Source organism: Falco naumanni, chromosome 4 (assembly GCF_017639655.2).
Source record: "Falco naumanni isolate bFalNau1 chromosome 4, bFalNau1.pat, whole genome shotgun sequence".
In the NCBI taxonomy this organism is placed as follows: domain Eukaryota; kingdom Metazoa; phylum Chordata; class Aves; order Falconiformes; family Falconidae; genus Falco; species Falco naumanni.
In genome coordinates this window covers 83,894,244-83,910,828 of record NC_054057.1, presented here as the reverse complement: position 1 = coordinate 83,910,828, position 16,585 = coordinate 83,894,244, and the positions used below count along the sequence as shown (strand labels likewise).

The 16,585-nt window shown below is 44.2% G+C and overlaps 1 protein-coding gene across 1 annotated transcript; it reads left to right on the top strand.

The window, feature by feature from the left end:
• The first annotated feature begins 1,787 nt into the window (after positions 1-1,787).
• On the top strand, positions 1,788-13,307 carry LOC121087072 (cytochrome P450 3A9-like). The gene is made up of 13 exons (XM_040591705.1): positions 1,788-1,936; positions 4,386-4,479; positions 4,892-4,944; positions 6,061-6,160; positions 6,757-6,870; positions 7,152-7,240; positions 8,275-8,423; positions 9,431-9,558; positions 10,207-10,291; positions 10,684-10,844; positions 11,269-11,495; positions 12,315-12,477; positions 12,681-13,307. Exons 1-13 carry the CDS (start codon positions 1,866-1,868, stop codon positions 12,777-12,779), a joined length of 1,533 nt encoding a protein of 510 aa, XP_040447639.1. The 5' UTR covers positions 1,788-1,865; the 3' UTR covers positions 12,780-13,307.
• Positions 13,308-16,585: the final 3,278 nt, after the last annotated feature.

The following is a 16,585-nucleotide window of genomic DNA, read 5'->3' as shown; positions in this document are numbered from 1 at the left end:
ATTTGCTCCTGCGTCATTGACTTTACCCTGGCATGGATTAATCACGTGAGGGTTTGCTTGTTTGTTTCTCTATCAGCTTTCTCAAGGGGGTGGTGGATTTTATTTGTTTGTTCTAAGTCAATAGGCGCAGTCCATTTAGCAGAGATCGTAAGACTGCAACGCAAAACCAGCAGCAAGACTTTGCACCTATCTGGTTTTTTACAAGTTTTTCCAGAGACTGTTCTTAATCTTAAACATGACTCAAACAGGACAAGGATTGAGGTTTATTTTTACTGAGGATGGAGACTCCTAGAGCAATTCTGTTTCATGAATAAACTTCATTAACCTGTTTCCCAACACGGTGATTTGGCAACATTTGGTGCCCAGTAAATTCAGATTTCAAGACGATGTCAAAATGCGGAAAGGGGGACCCTGGAACAACAATCGCTGCTGTGACAAGCTCCTGGATGGGAAAGCACCTATTTAATCACATGCTCTTTCAACATCTCTGAATCAAGCAAGGTGGGACCTGACACAGGCTTGTATAACTATGTCATGAACTTGCCTGTTCATGTAAAAGTAAACTAAACTGTGTTTATTACAAAATTATCTGCAACTGAGTTGTCTCTGAAGGTCAGAGCAAAGGCCAGGCAAAGGTGAAATGAGATACAAACACTGCCGAGATAACTCAGATGATGACTCTCAGAATGTCTCTCGTATCACCACATGAACTGAGATGCACTTTTCAGTCAACCCAGCATCAATCACCGCGACATCCGCAGAAACACGAGGCATTTGCTGGGCCCAGTATTTACAACACCCAGTTGTTTGCACCCAGCGCAGTCAGTAAACTGGCTTTTGAAGACAACAGTTCTGCCAACAGGAAGGATGGCTCATTTTAGAGTTCTGAATGAAGCCCTAAAGATGCAATAAGTACACATCCATGCAAAACATCTAGGCTCTTGCCCTAACATTATGAGCACGAACAAACACCTTCCAATTAGCCCAATTTTCTCCACCATCATAATCAGCTTTTAGCAGGTTCAGACCCCTAGGATGCAAGTGCTTTTCCACACCATCCTTACAGGAAAACCATTATGAAATTTGTGTTTTCCCTTCGCTAGTGTATTTTTGCCAGCTGCTGCAGAAGGGTGGGATTTTTATTCATGAGCCATGAGCTGGTGGTTTGGAAGTGGTGGTACTTTAGCTGCTTACACTTGTGGAACAACACTATTTTTCTTACAAAATGCCTAGCCTCAAGCCAGCAAACAAGGTGGCCTTCTAAAGCCTTCACAGGGGGCAAATTCCTGCCTTTGTTAGAAGCTGCTCCTGACCCACCCCAGGCAGAAGCAGGCAGCACTTGCTCTTCACGACACAGAAAGAAAGATATTTTAAACAAAATCTTCAATTCTGCCAAAGTTAATTCAGCTGCCAGAAAAGATCTTGTCATACAATATATGAATAACCTTTTCACTTCTCTTTCCCTTTTGTAAATCAGCTCTGACACCTGCTTTGGGATTTGCCTTTTCATGGTAACTTGGTTTTATTTATTTTGGTGTAGGAGCCCAGGAGCATTAGTCAGTGAGAAATCAGTTAGTACTATTACAACAGTGAGACTAGTTCAAGTGCCTGGCAACAGATGCATGAAATAATTTGAACCTTCAACAGTGTAGCCAGGCATTGATCTATCACAGGAATCATGTTTTCCAGATTAGCATATTTTGAAACCTTTGCCTTCCACTGCTCCTCCCTCGTGCCAGGAGGAGGGCCTTGAAATCGTATGACTGGACACAAAAGATTTGCACATTGTGAAACACTCCTATTTGCCACAGCCCTGTGACAAACGCACCAAGACAGAACTCGAAGCCAGCCAGAGAAGAACCAGGATGAACCTCCTTCCCTCCTTCTCGGTGGAGACGTGGGCCCTTTTGCTTATTTTCATAGCCCTCCTGGTAGCGTGAGTAAAACATTCTTTATTGGTTCTTTGCTCATGCCATTTCCCTGTTCTTGCCGTTGTTTGTTTTCATGCAACTAGTCTGCTGAAGAGCAAACATGTAGGTGTGATTTCTAGATTTCCAGCCTCTAACAAGGATCTGGGAAGTAGCAGAAGAGTCTAAAGACCATATAGACACATGGTCTCACACTGGGGATTGGAGTACTCCCCTGCACTGTTAGGATCTTGCTGCTGAGCATCAAAGCGATAATTGAATAATAATAGTGGCAGGCATTTGTTGCCAGAAGGGTGCTGGCTCAGTGAAGATTGTGATCCGTTAGGTTATTTCCCACAGAAATACAGCCTAAGGGTGGCTGTGCCTCCCTGACTGAGCCTGCCCTGTGGAGCAGCTGACCCTATGCGTGACTAGCAAAGGTGGAGAGCAGCAGAAAGGCAGAAGAAAAAGAGGACTCATAGGATAAGTTCTTAGAAAATGTTTTTGTCTGTTTTGCTGATGCTGTTCAGTGCTGCAGCGTAGCAGGGCTGGCTGAAACCCCCCTTCTGCTGGGACACACAGCGTCTCTGCTGGCAGCCCCTGCCAACAAGGCTGGACTGACAAACCATAAACCTTAATGATTAATGCGGTGCACACAAGCACAACGCATTTGTCTGCCCTGGCAATGCTCCGACCACAGCAGTTCAGTAAGCTCTGAAACTTTTAGCCCTGTTTTTCAAACCCTTCCTTGGGATTTGGATCACTCAAAAGCCTGTTTGGGACAGGCTCCTAAAAACAAACAAACAAACAAACAAACAAAAACCCCAAACCAAACCAAAAACCCCAAAAAAACCCCCAAACACCCCTAACTCCCCCACCCTCATTATTGACCCATACCCTCATCATTCAATAACTCTGTGGCCATCTGAGATTGCTGGTTACCAGACTCCCACCTTCTGCAGCTACTTGCAATTTTGCTGTTGCGACAGGGACAGAGCTCAGATCTTTGTGTTCTGGTATCTGAGCTAAAAATAGAATTTTCACTGCCCATTAGCACAGGGAAGTTGTTCAGAGGCTTCTTGTCCATCTGGGGCAATGCTGTCCTACTTCACACATGAAGGAGTATCAGGCATTTCTGGTTCACATCCATGGTAAGAAGCAGTACTGATTATTTCTCTCTTTACTCTGAATGGCCCTTCTAAGCCAGCAGAAAACCATGTCACATTTGAGTCATAAGAGCATTAGACTACATTTTCCTGGCCATGTTTCAAATGGATTAAACCTAGCCTATGTTCTTATAGCCTTTTTGGGCTTTGTAACCAGCCCAGCCTGGCATTTCCTGACCCTCCCACAGCTCTGGCTGCCCATAAACATTAGAAATGAGAATCCACCAACGTTTTATACCTAGTACTGAGTTAACCTTTGACAGAAAAGGTTAGACATTGACAAATTGAGCTCTGTGAAACATTTCTGCACCTGCTAACACACCGTTCCCCTGTTTTTTGCCTGCTCCGTTTGGAACATAAGAAGAGGTCTGCTTTTGTGCTCTGGCAGGACCTGTGCTGGGAGGACTTATCTCATCTGGGGTCCCCCAGATTTAGAAAATATTATTAATTGTGAGGAAAATCCCCTTAAGTCTCGGCCTAGACTCTTCAGGAAAGCATCCTCAAGATGCTGGCTGAGTGGCTGCTGCTGTGTGGCCCCAAGCGGGTCTCTGATAACATCCCTTTGCCAAACCTTTGCAGTTTTACATCCCTTCTGCAATGAACCACTCACTTGGGAAGCTGTAGCTACTAGCTAAAAACAAATATTTTGAGGAGCTCTTTCAACACAGCCAAAGACAAGCTTCAAAGGGCTGCAGCCCAGGCCCTTGTTGAGAAACAGAAGGCCCCGAGGTAGAAGTAATAACTTTACAGCTGCCAGAAAGGGTGCTTCAGAGGAAAGAAATCTGCAAAGCTGTCAATAAAATCTAAAGAGAAAACCATCATGACAAGAATTCCTGATGCACCATGGAACTAATGCCAGGCTAAGGGGAGGGAAAACAATAAATGAAATTAAAGTGCAGCTTGACAAAAACCTTGTTTGGGACAACACTTCTGGCATTGCTTTGATTTCTCTTCAATAACAACACATAAGCTTGGCGTTCCTTCTTCCAACTCCCTTTTCTACCTCTCCTTTGGTTGGCAATGAGCTCCGCTCTTGACTTTTGCTGAAGGCACTAAGGTCCCGCTCCCACCAGAGCACCTACGCCTTTAGGAGATGGCTGCTTTCACATAAGAGTGATCTCTCTGAAGCTCTGCATGGCAGCAGTAAGCCTTGCCATGTTTATTAAGTAGCTTATAAAGGGAATTTTCTTTCAGCCCCCCTTTTTTACTCCTCTACCTTGTCTCCAAAGGGACGTTGCTGCAGTCTCCAGGTTTAGGAGAGCTTGCAGCCCCGATGCCATGCTGGTGGAGCACTCGTTTTTCTGTCCCACAGATATGGAACCTGGCCGTTTGGTGTCTTCAAGAAGTTGGGTATTCCTGGGCCAAGACCTCTGCCTTTCTTTGGGACGTGCCTGGAATATCGCAAAGTAAGTGACTGAAGCCTTCCTGGCTCCAGAAATATTTGCTTTTGCTCATACAGCCGTATGATAACATGGCCATGATAAGTTATCTCCAAATGCCAAGCTCCACTCTAATGCACAAGTTGTGCAGAGGCCAACGTGGGATAAGGGCTCAGTAACACACACCTCGCCTTTACAGCATCCCCAAACAAACACTCGTGGGTGGTTGATTCACAGCTGCCCTTTGCCAGTGCCCAGCTCATTCACAAGCACGATGGACATTTCTGCTGTCCTTCACGATGCTTTTGGAGAGGAGTAGAACTCAGAAGGCAGATGTGAACATCAGTTCAGGAACAGATATTCCTCCCAACCTATCATATCCAACATCACCCCCTCCACTGCACCCTCTCTGAGATGATTTTTAAATTATTTTCCATAGGGCTTCTTGGAGTTTGACAATGAGTGTTTCCAGAAATATGGGAAAGTTTGGGGGTGAGTATGAACCACTGATCTCTTCTTAAGGTAAATCTAGAATCCATACAAAAGGGAGAAAAAAGCCATTGGGAAAGCTTCTTTTCCTCTACCTGCTGCCCTGATGGTCCTAGCACAAGCATGGCAATGACGGGGTGCTCATGGTAGTTTACATCAAAGCCTGACGATTGCAGGGCTGTGCTGTTACACTATGTGGAAATTGCTTTGACCTACACTAGGAAAGCTGTTTTAGAGCTGATAACCAAAGGCCTTCACCTGCGCCTAACAAAATCAGCAGCTAAACTATCTACTTAGGGGAAAATCTGGAACTGGGAGGTTGGGTTCTTCTAGTTTGTCAACAGCAGAAACATGTGAGTGACTCCCAAGGCAGAGCAAAGAAGCAGATCCAAAGCCTGCCAACTTCCTCGTGCTGCTGATCCGTGCCTGCGGTGGTGGGAGCTAGTGCAGTTATCTTTGCTCTGCTCTGGACATCTCCCATGGCTTTTATCTCTACTTGTTGTAACCTGGCTTACAAACTTGCATACGCTCTATACTGCATCCATTGGTCCCTGTAGCAACTTTAAAAATGGAGTCTGGAAAAGATATCTTTGCATAAATGGGGAAGTGCACAAATCCGCTTAATCTACATCTGTTCCATGAAAGCATTCAGAACTGGCAGATTAAAAAGACAAAAACAAGGATTGAATTACATCTCCAAGGAAATTTCCATGCTGTTAGCCCAGGTCTCCAGGCACCCAATTCAAGAGCCTGAAAGGGGTCGAACAAGTTTCCTTCTAATACTTGTAATGTGTTTAAGTGCCTGGAAAAACACGGAGAGTCAGGGGAGAAAGGGAAGACGCTTGCTTCATTTAGTATCTGGTCCTTTGAGGGACTGAGTCCTGCTCATTTCCCAATGAATTTAGAAGGTGTTTAGCCCCCATTATCATTCACAAAACCAGATGGGAGAAGGCCTAGGAGTCCTTTTCCATCTCTACATTTCTGTACTTTGGCATCTGCAGAACATCAAGGCTGGTGTGGGGGAGGCATTTGTGTAACACATTTTGTTTCATGGGCAGCAGCCAAGTCTTGTACATCAACTATCTGGGGTTGTTTATCTGTCTTCTCTTCCCCCACCAGGATTTACGATGGCAGGCAACCTGTGATGGCTGTCGTGGACCCCCAGATCATTAAATCTGTGCTGGTTAAAGAGTGTTACTCCACCTTTACCAACCGCAGGGTAAGAGCGGAAGCATCGTGGTGTACCACAGAGTCCAGAAAACAAAGAACAGGAGAAGACAAGCACATAGCAGGGCTCCCACAGGGGACGAGTGACTGTGCTATAGGGACTACTGTAAATGGCCACTGCATGTCACTGTTCCCCTGCCTTACAGGCTGGGGACCGCATACCCAGGCTGGCAGAGCAAGCGGTTTGCCTGCACATCAGACAAATTCTGCTCTTACACCTATACATATATATATATGAATGGATGAATTTGAATGTGTGAGCACACAGGAACCCATAAAGGTCCAGCTAGCACATGTAACCACCAGCTGGGATGCAGGCTCTGGGTGGCACAGCTAGGGGTGGGCACCCACATGTATATGTTGGGCTTGCTGGGTTACTTGTTCTGGATATGGAAATGGCATCTCACAGCTGGTCTACTGCTGGAAAGGGGATTATTTATGTATGTGTGGCTCAGGAAAGGCTGTTTGCAGCTGCCAATAGTAATGCCCCTGAAACAGCCTGGGCAGGGACTTGCACGCTACATCCCCATCCTTGCAATGAAGCCCCTGTCTTTCCTGGGGTTAACACCTTGCCTTTTTCCCCTCTAGCGTATGGAACTAGTAGGGGTGCTGAGCAACGCTATCTCATTAGCCGAAGACGAACAGTGGAAAAGGATTCGCACTGTGCTCTCTCCAACCTTCACCAGTGGGAAGCTAAAGGAGGTAAAACACAGAGGAACAGGTACAAACTAAATCAGAAAGTCAGTAGACAGTGTTTTCAGGCTGAGGTTGTCACAGGGGTCCTATTTCTTTAGTCAGAGCCTGGCAACTAAGCTGGCCTGTTTAATTTATGCCTAAATTAAAACAAAAAAGGCCTAAAATAAAACCTTAGCAGAGAGACCTCATTTGTAAATATTCATGAAACTCCCTGGAGTCTTTGTAAGCCTGTCTTAAAGCAGTAAAGTGTACTATACTTAAGTGACCATACCTGGTTTGTGTTACAGATGTTCCATATAATAAAGCACTATGGGGAAGTTTTGGTGAAAAATGTTCAAAAGCGAGTGGAAAAGGACGAGGCTCTAACTGTAAAGGAGTAAGTAGCTGCTAGGAGCAGCAGGCTGAGCAGCAAAGCTTGTTAGCAAGTGCTGTGGTTTATTTGTTACTGGCAATGCAGATCACTCACTGGGTAAAGCAGACCTCTGAAATGAGGAAGGGGGCGAGCTGAAAGCCTGGTTGGAAATTTGAAAAGAAAAATTTTAGCTGGGATGTTAGTGAAACTTCCTAGAAGCAGAGACCCAGAGAATTCTTCTGAAGAAAATTAGATGGGGAAAAAATACTCCATCACAGCTTTATGAATCCACAGACCCAAGACAACCCCAAATCTGCCAGGAAAACTGAGGTTTTTTTCCCTGCATATGCTCAGGATCTCTGTGCACCACCACCTTATACTGCAGAGATGAGGGCTTGCTGGCCTCTCTGCCCCACACAGCACCGTGGGATGCTTGTCCATCACTTGCCCCATTGCTGAGGGGAGGGAGGCTGTAGTGTGGCCCTAGGTATATCATCATCATCTGTGCCCTCCATATGCGCTCTGGAACAAAAACTCCATTGCACCCCCAATTTCAAAGCACAACTGCAGAAGGGGCAGCTACACACCAGTAGTCACACACAAGCAAAGCTCTCACCTGCTAAAACCCCCACATAAGGGGAAAACTTGGACAGCTTGCAAGAGTATAGGGCTGTGCTGGGTTAAACAAGACCATTTTCATGACATGTTCGAAGCAAGGTGTTACCACCCCTCCCCATGAAGCTAACATTAACGTGCTTGAGAGCCACATCCTCCCCTTGCACTAACCCGTTCATGTAGCTACATGCTGTTTTAAAAATCCTCAGAAAAGCGTTCTATTTCAAAACCCACACAGGCTTGAAACCAAAGCTCTCAAAAAAAAAATATCTATCCCTTTCACTATAAGTGCTTTTCAGTTACTATATATCCGATTTCCTTTCCAAAACCAGGGCAGGTGGTCTTATGAGACTTTATATTTGAATGTCACATAGACATTAGGAAAAATATATTCGCTTGGTCCAAATACTTAACCACAGTTTAGCTTTTCCATCTTTCCTCAGTATCTTTGGAAGCTACAGCATGGATGTCATCACCGGCACTTCGTTTGGTGTGAACATCGACTCAATGAACAACCCCAAAGACCCCTTTGTCAGAGAGATGCAGAAGCTGGTCAAGTTTGATTTTTTTGACCCATTGTTCATCCTTATATGTAAGTGACTTTGTTGAAAACCTCAGTCAGGTGTCAGAGTACTGTTGAAGTGTGACTTCAGCATGCGTGTCAGAATGGGTAATATGTATAGAATGCACTAAACAGCTTCTCTAGCTAGGGTGGAAGTCCTAATGCCTCGTCTCATTGTTTCCTCACCGTTAGCTTCATGCTAAAACTCAAGGAAGGCAGCGGGTAAAAAGCTTCCTCTACCTTCAGTGTCCGCAATGCAAGGAACGTGAACATCCCAGGCAATATCCAAATAAGAGTGCTGGAAAGTGATTTGGGGGTTGAAAAGCAAGTTCAGCTGTGAGGTTTGAGAAGGGTGGTGCTATCTGAAGTGAGTTTTCTGGAAGAGAGTGCTGAGTGGGGACTGTAATTAGATGCAATTTCCTAGCAGTGCAATAGCTTAGCAGTGATTGTGGTGGACCTTCTATCACTTGCAGCTTTAAATCAAGATTAGATATCTTGCTAAAATACAGAGAAAGTTGTGATCTACATAGAGCAGGCTCTAGTGCTGGAGATTTTATGAAGCTATACACCAGCTCAAGAGCTAGTTTCCATGATGAAGGAAATGCTCTGAAGGAGACTTGAAAATATGCGTATGAGCACAGCATGGTGGTGAATAGCTCAGCCTGAAAAAAAAGAATTCAGAATTTGCAATATTTCTCTTCTGAGCCACATTCCTGCTGTAGCGCTGTACAATGCACAGAAATAACCTGTCCTTCTAGAATAGTGCCTCGGTAAAATGTGGCCTGTGCTTTGGTCAGCTCCTAAAGCAATGTTTATACCCAGCTCAGTTGTGCCCACTTGGCAGAGGGTTACATCAAAACAAACTATCCCAAGGGAAAGAGAAAGAGGAAAAAAGGCAAAGTCAAGGCTTTTCCCAGGTAAAGAAATCAAGAAAGGAAATAATTTCTCAGTAGCATCATCACTTCTTCAGTAAGTTCCATAGCTATCTTATGAGGTGCAGTTTTAGTGTGCAATTTTATTCTCAATTTGTTTTTCAGTTGTATGCCCATTCGTTATTCCTCTTTTGGCAAAGATGAATGTAAACATCTTCCCCAAGGATGCTCTAAATTTCTTCATGAGATCCGTCGCCAAAATCAGGCAGGATCGTGAAAAAGAGACTCACAATGTAAGTGAGCGTGAATTTCCTAGCAATTGTGGCAGAAAATACACTTAAATGATATATAATTAGGGTGCTGATATCAAAGATGAAGCTGAAGTACAATGACTCGGCAAAACCCTGAATCTACTTAAGTGTAAACACTTGGGTTTAATACTGTCAGAAAAGCCTTGCCTGGCCAGTCCTGGCAGAGAAGCAAGTGGACTTTGTACATCCTTGATGTGGAGCTAAAGGTGTGGTAGATTTGGACTAAGCTTGGGTTTGACAGAACTTTTGATATCAGAGACTCCCTGAAGATTAGGTAGAGCAGAGTAAGCAGCACAAAAGCAGCAATACCACCTTTTAGGGTTGCACCTTTCCCTCTCACTTCCCAAAACCTGAAGCCGCTTCCTGGCAAAATTCTCCTTTTTAGAGTTTGGATCCCTTTTCCAAAATGCATTCAAGACACTTCTTCACTCCCCCACCCCAACTCCAATGGCTTCACAAAAACAACCTGATAGGTTTTCCAAATAAAAGGCAAGTGTTATGTTATTCAATTAGGAATTCACGTGCGTTTCAGGGATGCTTTCAGTTTAAAAATTATGCTTAGGCTATGAGATCTGCTTATCTGAGCCCTCCAGGGGACATATCACCAAAGAACTCTCCCACTGTTCTCAGGGCAGAGTAGATTTTCTGCAGCTGATGATTGAATCCCAGGACTCAACCAGTCATGGAAGCAATGGAACTGCTCATTCACACAAAGGTAACAACAGCCAAATACTCACCAGAGGAATGGGGGCCGTGGGAGAAAAGCAGAATATGGGGAGCTGTTTCCCAGAGAAAGGCTCAGTGGGTCACCACCACCTCCAGACAGGCAGAAGTCTGTCCCTTGTTGCCAGCATCAGACCAAAGGGGAATCCCCCAGGTGCTTTGCCAGCAAATACAACCACCATGCCATTAACGTATACCCAGGAAATCATCTGGCTCCTCCTTCGAATGGCATTTCCCAAACATAGATTACAGGGTAGCTATAAATGTGTCATCAGAAAACAACTGCAACAAACCTGCCCCAACCCCACCCATTGCTGCCTGTTCCTTGCCAAGACCATCAGCCAGCGCTGGTTTTGCTCACCTCCTCACATTTTCCCCCCACAGGCCTGACTGACATAGAGATCCTGTCACAAGCATTCATCTTTTTATTTGCTGGATACGAGGCCACCAGCAACACACTTTGCTTCCTAGCATATGAGCTGGCCCTGCATCCTGATGTGCAGCAAAAAGTGCTGGAGGAGATAGACACCGTGTTACCCAACAAGGTAAGGGGGTGTTGAGCGATGGTGAAGACCCTCTGACCTTGCTGTCCTCCTTGTTCAGTCGAGTCAAAGAGAAATCTTTAGCTCCTAAACACCTGCCACAGGATCTTCCAAGAGCTCCTGAGACAACTGAGCCCCGTAGCAATTTTTTTTTTTGGCAACCAAAACCTTCCAGGCCACCCCATTGCACAAACCCATCTGCCATACCCTCCACCCATGCACAAGTGGATGTGGATTTCCAGGCATTTCATCACTCAGGGATGGAAAATGAAACCAGTTATGCAATTTCTACCTTGCATTTTGTCTTCAGTGAGTCCAGGTCATAGTTGGGACAGTAAGGGTTGGGGACACTCTGGTCTCAGTCATTTTAGGACTACTCAATCCTCATGCCAACATACCTGGACACCTTTCTCTTGTCATCCAACAGGCTCCTCTCACATACGATGCAATCATGAAATTGGACTATCTTGATATGACAGTGAATGAAACCCTTCGGCTCTTTCCCCTTGGAGGACGGCTTGAGAGAGTCTGCAAGAGAGACATAGAAATAAATGGAGTGATGATTCCCAAAGGAACTGTTGTTGTAATCCCACCCTATACCCTCCACCGCAACCCTGAGTACTGGCCAAACCCAGAGGAGTTCAGACCAGAAAGGTACAAAAGCATAATGAAAGGGAAGAAATGTGCTGCTTTTTCCCCATGTAGTAATTAAGTATTAATCTCTGATTAGCTTCCTAATTGTGTTCTTCCCATCTTTTTACAAACAATACCAATGAGAGATTGCAGGCTCATGGGAATGTCATTTTAAGAAGAAAATGAGCTTTGCGCTTAAAGCGGGGTTTCAAACAACATAATCTTGGAAGAATAACATTGATACCTCACAACAGCTTGCACACAGTTTTTAGGCTTGCTGACAGAGTCGGTAGTTGGTGAGTTTTTGTAACTGCCAGCCATCCTTCTGTATAATCTTCATTGCTGAATCCGTTCCCTTCACATAGGCTTTGCTACCAGATCTGCCAGAATTGATCCTTGCAGTCCCCTTCCCTCCTTGTTTCTGAGGAAGCGATAAATTCTCCCTAGCTGGTTATTTTTATAATTGATATCTACCTCTTTCTCAGCAAGATGAAGCCACAAGCTGCTTCTAACCAAGATGACTTCTGGTTTCTCTCTCACCAAATACAACAGACAGGAAATATCAGTCACCTTGGGAGAACACGTTGCCTAGATTTTCACCTCGCTTCCAACTTCTGCTAGTCTGGACAGACACAATTACAATCAGACACTCATGTGGGAACCCACCCTGTCCTGGACAAGGACTCTGACACAACACTTGGTTGCTGGGGGACACTGAGATACCTTAGCAAAGAAGCAAGTCTCTGTAGGGCACCAGCAAGTGATCTCTAGATAAGTAATACAGACACAGAGCTCTGGGTTTTTGCTGCCTTCCTTTCTTTTCCCCATGTCATTATCCAGGTTCAGTAAGGAAAACAAAGACACCATAGACCCATATACGTACCTACCCTTTGGAGCTGGCCCCAGGAACTGCATTGGGATGCGGTTTGGTCTCCTGAGTCTGAAAGTTGCCATCATCATCCTACTGCAACACTTCACCTTCCAAACCTGCAAAGAAACTCAGGTGAGGAGCATGTAATGTTTTTAAACTCACATGCGATGAACCAGATGATGGGTTTCTTGCCGTGGGTGCTGACACCAGATGCTGTGTGCTCCCAGGCGCCACGGATCCAGTTATGCCCTAACTGTGGCCAAGTTTCCTTCCTTTAATCTCTCCTTATTTCATTTGCCTATCTCCAAGCATTGTTACTCCTCTTGTCGCTGCAGATCCCTCTCAAGCTGAGCTCACAGGGATTGCTAAAACCAGAGAAACCCATCATGCTGAAGCTAGTCCCGCGGACCAGCACCGCTCCTGCAGAGGCATAAAACCCAGCTGCGCCTGCCACAATTCTCCGCTGTCTAATGAGTGTTGTGCTAACAAAGGGATCACACATCGCATGAAATCTCTCCTATACATCCAGCCACAGAAGAGCAGCTCTAGTTAATTCTGGAAGCAATTACTACATATTTACTAATAAACATAGCTGTCAGAAACGTAACGTGGATCACTGGACAGCGACAATACACAGTCCCCCTAATTTTGATTGCAGAAAACAAGAAATAAATCCAAATGTGAAGCTGATCATCTACTTCTGAGGGGATTTCTCCATCTGGAGAGAAGAAATTACTGTTGCATCCAAGAGAAACAAGGTGTGATAGAAATTCAAATCGCCAGACCTCACTGGGCAGGGATGGGTGACATTCTTCTTGGTGTATTGATGCTTGAAATTTCATGTGTTATAATTGAGATGACTGGTGTGAGACTACATCCTAGTTACCAAACCTCTCCTGTGCCATGTGTTAATTAAACTAAAGTGTGTACAAATACTGTCATTAAAAATGTTTGAGAGCTGCTCTGTGTTGTGTATAGTGGCTGATCACTTCCTATTTAAAAACCATATTCAGCCTCAACCCTTGAAATTATCCATGTACATTGCTTTCCACTTAATTTAATGAATCTGATCCTTCATTTAATGCGATCAAACCCTCCCATTTGTACAGTATTTTACAAACACTGTAAGTCCCACTTAGTTTGATTAAGAGGTTGCTTTCAGTTCAACACTGGCCAACCCTCCTCCAGTGGCAGAGGACGGATTGCGGAGAGCAGCAGGGCCACTGCCCCTGGAGAAATTGTCTGGGCACAGCTTGTAGCTGGGTCTTGCCTCCCAGAGCCATGGATAGAGTTTACACATTGCCCGTGGTGGGATGTTAGCCTGCTGTGAGCTGCTTTGCTTTTAAACAGCTCTGAAGCAGTCCATGGCTTGGGCCCTATGGACTGGTCCTGCCAGCAGCATGATGCTTTGACCAAATAAACAGGGAATATCAAAAAGCAGATGGGAGGTTCTCCTGGGTCCTAACATCACATACCAGTTAACTCCAGTATACTGTGCTAATCCTGACACCTACAAACCAAGAAGGATGCTAGAAGAACAGGAAATGTTTTTGGAAGAGCTGCAAACCAGATCAAGTCACTCCTTAGCTTTCCCCCAGCATCCTTCATTTCAAGGCAATATTTTCTGAATTATCCATAAACCCCTCTTGTGGCCACATGTTTTTCTCTGTAGTTTAGCAGACAAAACTGCAACATGACCCAAATGCCATGATCCAACATAATACAAATTTATTCAAGAATTCATGTCCATTCTTTAGCAACAGCAGTTAAGGGGTTTGGGAGTGGTCAGCTGGCGGTGCAGTGGATTCCTGATCACTGGAAATCCCCAAGTCAAAGCTGTCAATTTTTCAGGAAGATGCAGCCACATTCACCAGGCTCTAATTCAAGACTAAGCAGCTTGTGCTGTCCCAAAAGGCAGATAAAACAATTATAGTGCTCCCTTCTGATTCATCACCTGTGAAAAATTGTTTGGGTTTTGTTATGTACACTGCAAGGCATCGTTAGGAATGCTGCCAATAAGGTCCTTCCTCAGTTTAAACTCTTGCTCATCTTTTACCAGGGGTTAAAAACCATCAGTGGAAGAACTGGGCCTGTCTTACTGCTGCAGTAGCTCTGATGGGGAGAATGCAATAACCCTGCATGGATGGACTAATTAAAAAAATGCATTTCTCCAACAGCAAAATAGTGCCAGGCAAAACTAACGCCAGGCTCAAGGAAAGGGAAAGAAAGGGGAAACCATCACGAATGCAGCAAGTCACTTACATGCCAAACAGCTACTCTGAAGTAAAGAAAATTCATTTTGGTGTCTCATGAACAGAATCAAGTGCCTTTGCATGGCGCTTAGAGCCAGAAAGGGTTAATTCAGCTGTACCAAGACAGGCAGCCCCTGCCCAGCACGTGGCATCTCCAGGAATGAAGTCATTAGCGTAACTGTACAGATCATTCTTCCAAATGTGAAAAATGTGACTAATTCTCTGGCTTCAGCCAATTATGACCTGCCAGGACTATCATAACAGCCCATAAATAATGTGTAACAAAATCATGGTAATGAGTCTTCTAAAAGAAAATTAGATCCTCTGTGCCTTAACTCCATAAAATTACTGTGCTTATAAGGGCTGCCTCCATCATTCCCAGCACTTTCCGTTGCTTTGCTGGACACCCCTCAGAAATGGATGTGACTTGGCCAAGAGTCTGCTGGTCCTAGTAGCCATACATTCATTACAATTTTTTCCTCACTGGTTTGGCTGTTTCCTTTTTAAACCAGACATATTGGCAATTAATTCTAATGTTTGCACTGATGACACTTATTTACTTTGTCTCGACCTTTGCCGATTCCTTTAACTGTTTCAGTGCATCCCTTGCAGGCCTGGGACATTGTATTGTCCCAAGATAGCTGGGTCTTTGTCAGAGACAAGAGCTTCCAAACACAGTACAAGGTACAATTTTATTTTCAGGACACTTCTATTTCAATTCCTCCCCTAAACCCTCCCAAACCCTAATTCAGAAGGAAAAAAAAAGATGAAGAAAATCAATATTACACCAGCATCTTAAAAAAATATGCATTTCCTACAGATTTTACAGTTGTGTCTCATCAGGTAAGTTATTGTTGAATCACTGTGCAAGCATAACAGCCTCACACCCTGGTAAAACACCAGCATCACTCAGGAAGGCTTCTATAAGTATGCAGCAATATATTCCTCTTAATACAGAAAGGCTTGCTGGGAACTTTCCAGAGGAGTTATACTCCCCATGATATGAGAACTGCTATTGTATCCTTCCTGAAGAAAGACAAAGGTGGTTAATGAGTGGGGAGATTTGTTTTCTGTTTCTTAGTTAGCTATAGCAGAGTAACCATCTATGTTACGGTAACTTGCCTAAATGATGTAATACTTTCAGTTGATTGCGATGATCAAATGGATTTTATGAAAAACAGATTTCCTGCTTACAGCGGAGGAATATTTCATGTGCTTCACCAAGTCAGTTATTAGGAGTTTCAATACCAGGCTGAGCCCTGACAGATAGAAGAATGGCCTGACTATTACCAAACTAAGTGTCCCTAAAGTATTGAAATCTTTTGCAATTCTCTCTTGCCTTTAAAGTGAAAGATGAAACTTTTTCAGACATATTTCACCTGAAAGGAAGAATAGGCAGTGTTCCTCCTTTTACCTTACCCCTCTGCTTTCTGGTATTATCTCTGTTGATACCCTGGCATCAGCAGCCTGCAAGTCGGAAAGGTGCACAAATGAAAAAGCCAGCGTGCAGAATTTGTTTAGTTCTCAGTCCCTCCTTCCTCTCTCTGTCTCCCTATTAGAAGTAACAAGCCTGCATGGGGAATTACCAGAGTATGACAAATAGCTTGGAAACATGGAAAACCTGTAGCTGAATTTATGCACTGACATCACTTTTATCTGCTGTAATGGAGAGAATTAGGCATATTGAATCGCTCACCATACAGATATGGAATTTTGAAAACCCTTACTGTTGCACAAATGTTGACAGGATATTTTATTTACTGCATCATTAAAGGTTAAAGAGACTCATTCTCCAGAGGATTCATTTTTTCAACCCTTAATATCAATTAAAGCTAATTTCAGCTCTACCCTAATGATTAACATAAAATATGGAAAAAGCTCTAACTGAGCATTTCTGTTCATTACTTCAATTCTCTTGTATTGCTACAGCACTTTATAGGTACTGATGCAGCTTTATATCACCCATGACACAGTTAATTTACCCCTCA

Excerpts from the sequence above, each read along its gene's own strand:
- LOC121087072 (XM_040591705.1), top strand. The coding sequence starts at position 1,866 with ATGAACCTCCTTCCCTCCTTCTCGGTGGAGACGTGGGCCCTTTTGCTT. Across the intron at positions 4,480-4,891 it reads CGTGCCTGGAATATCGCAAA|GGCTTCTTGGAGTTTGACAA; the intron begins GTAAGTGACTGA and ends TATTTTCCATAG. Across the intron at positions 6,871-7,151 it reads CCAGTGGGAAGCTAAAGGAG|ATGTTCCATATAATAAAGCA; the intron begins GTAAAACACAGA and ends TTTGTGTTACAG.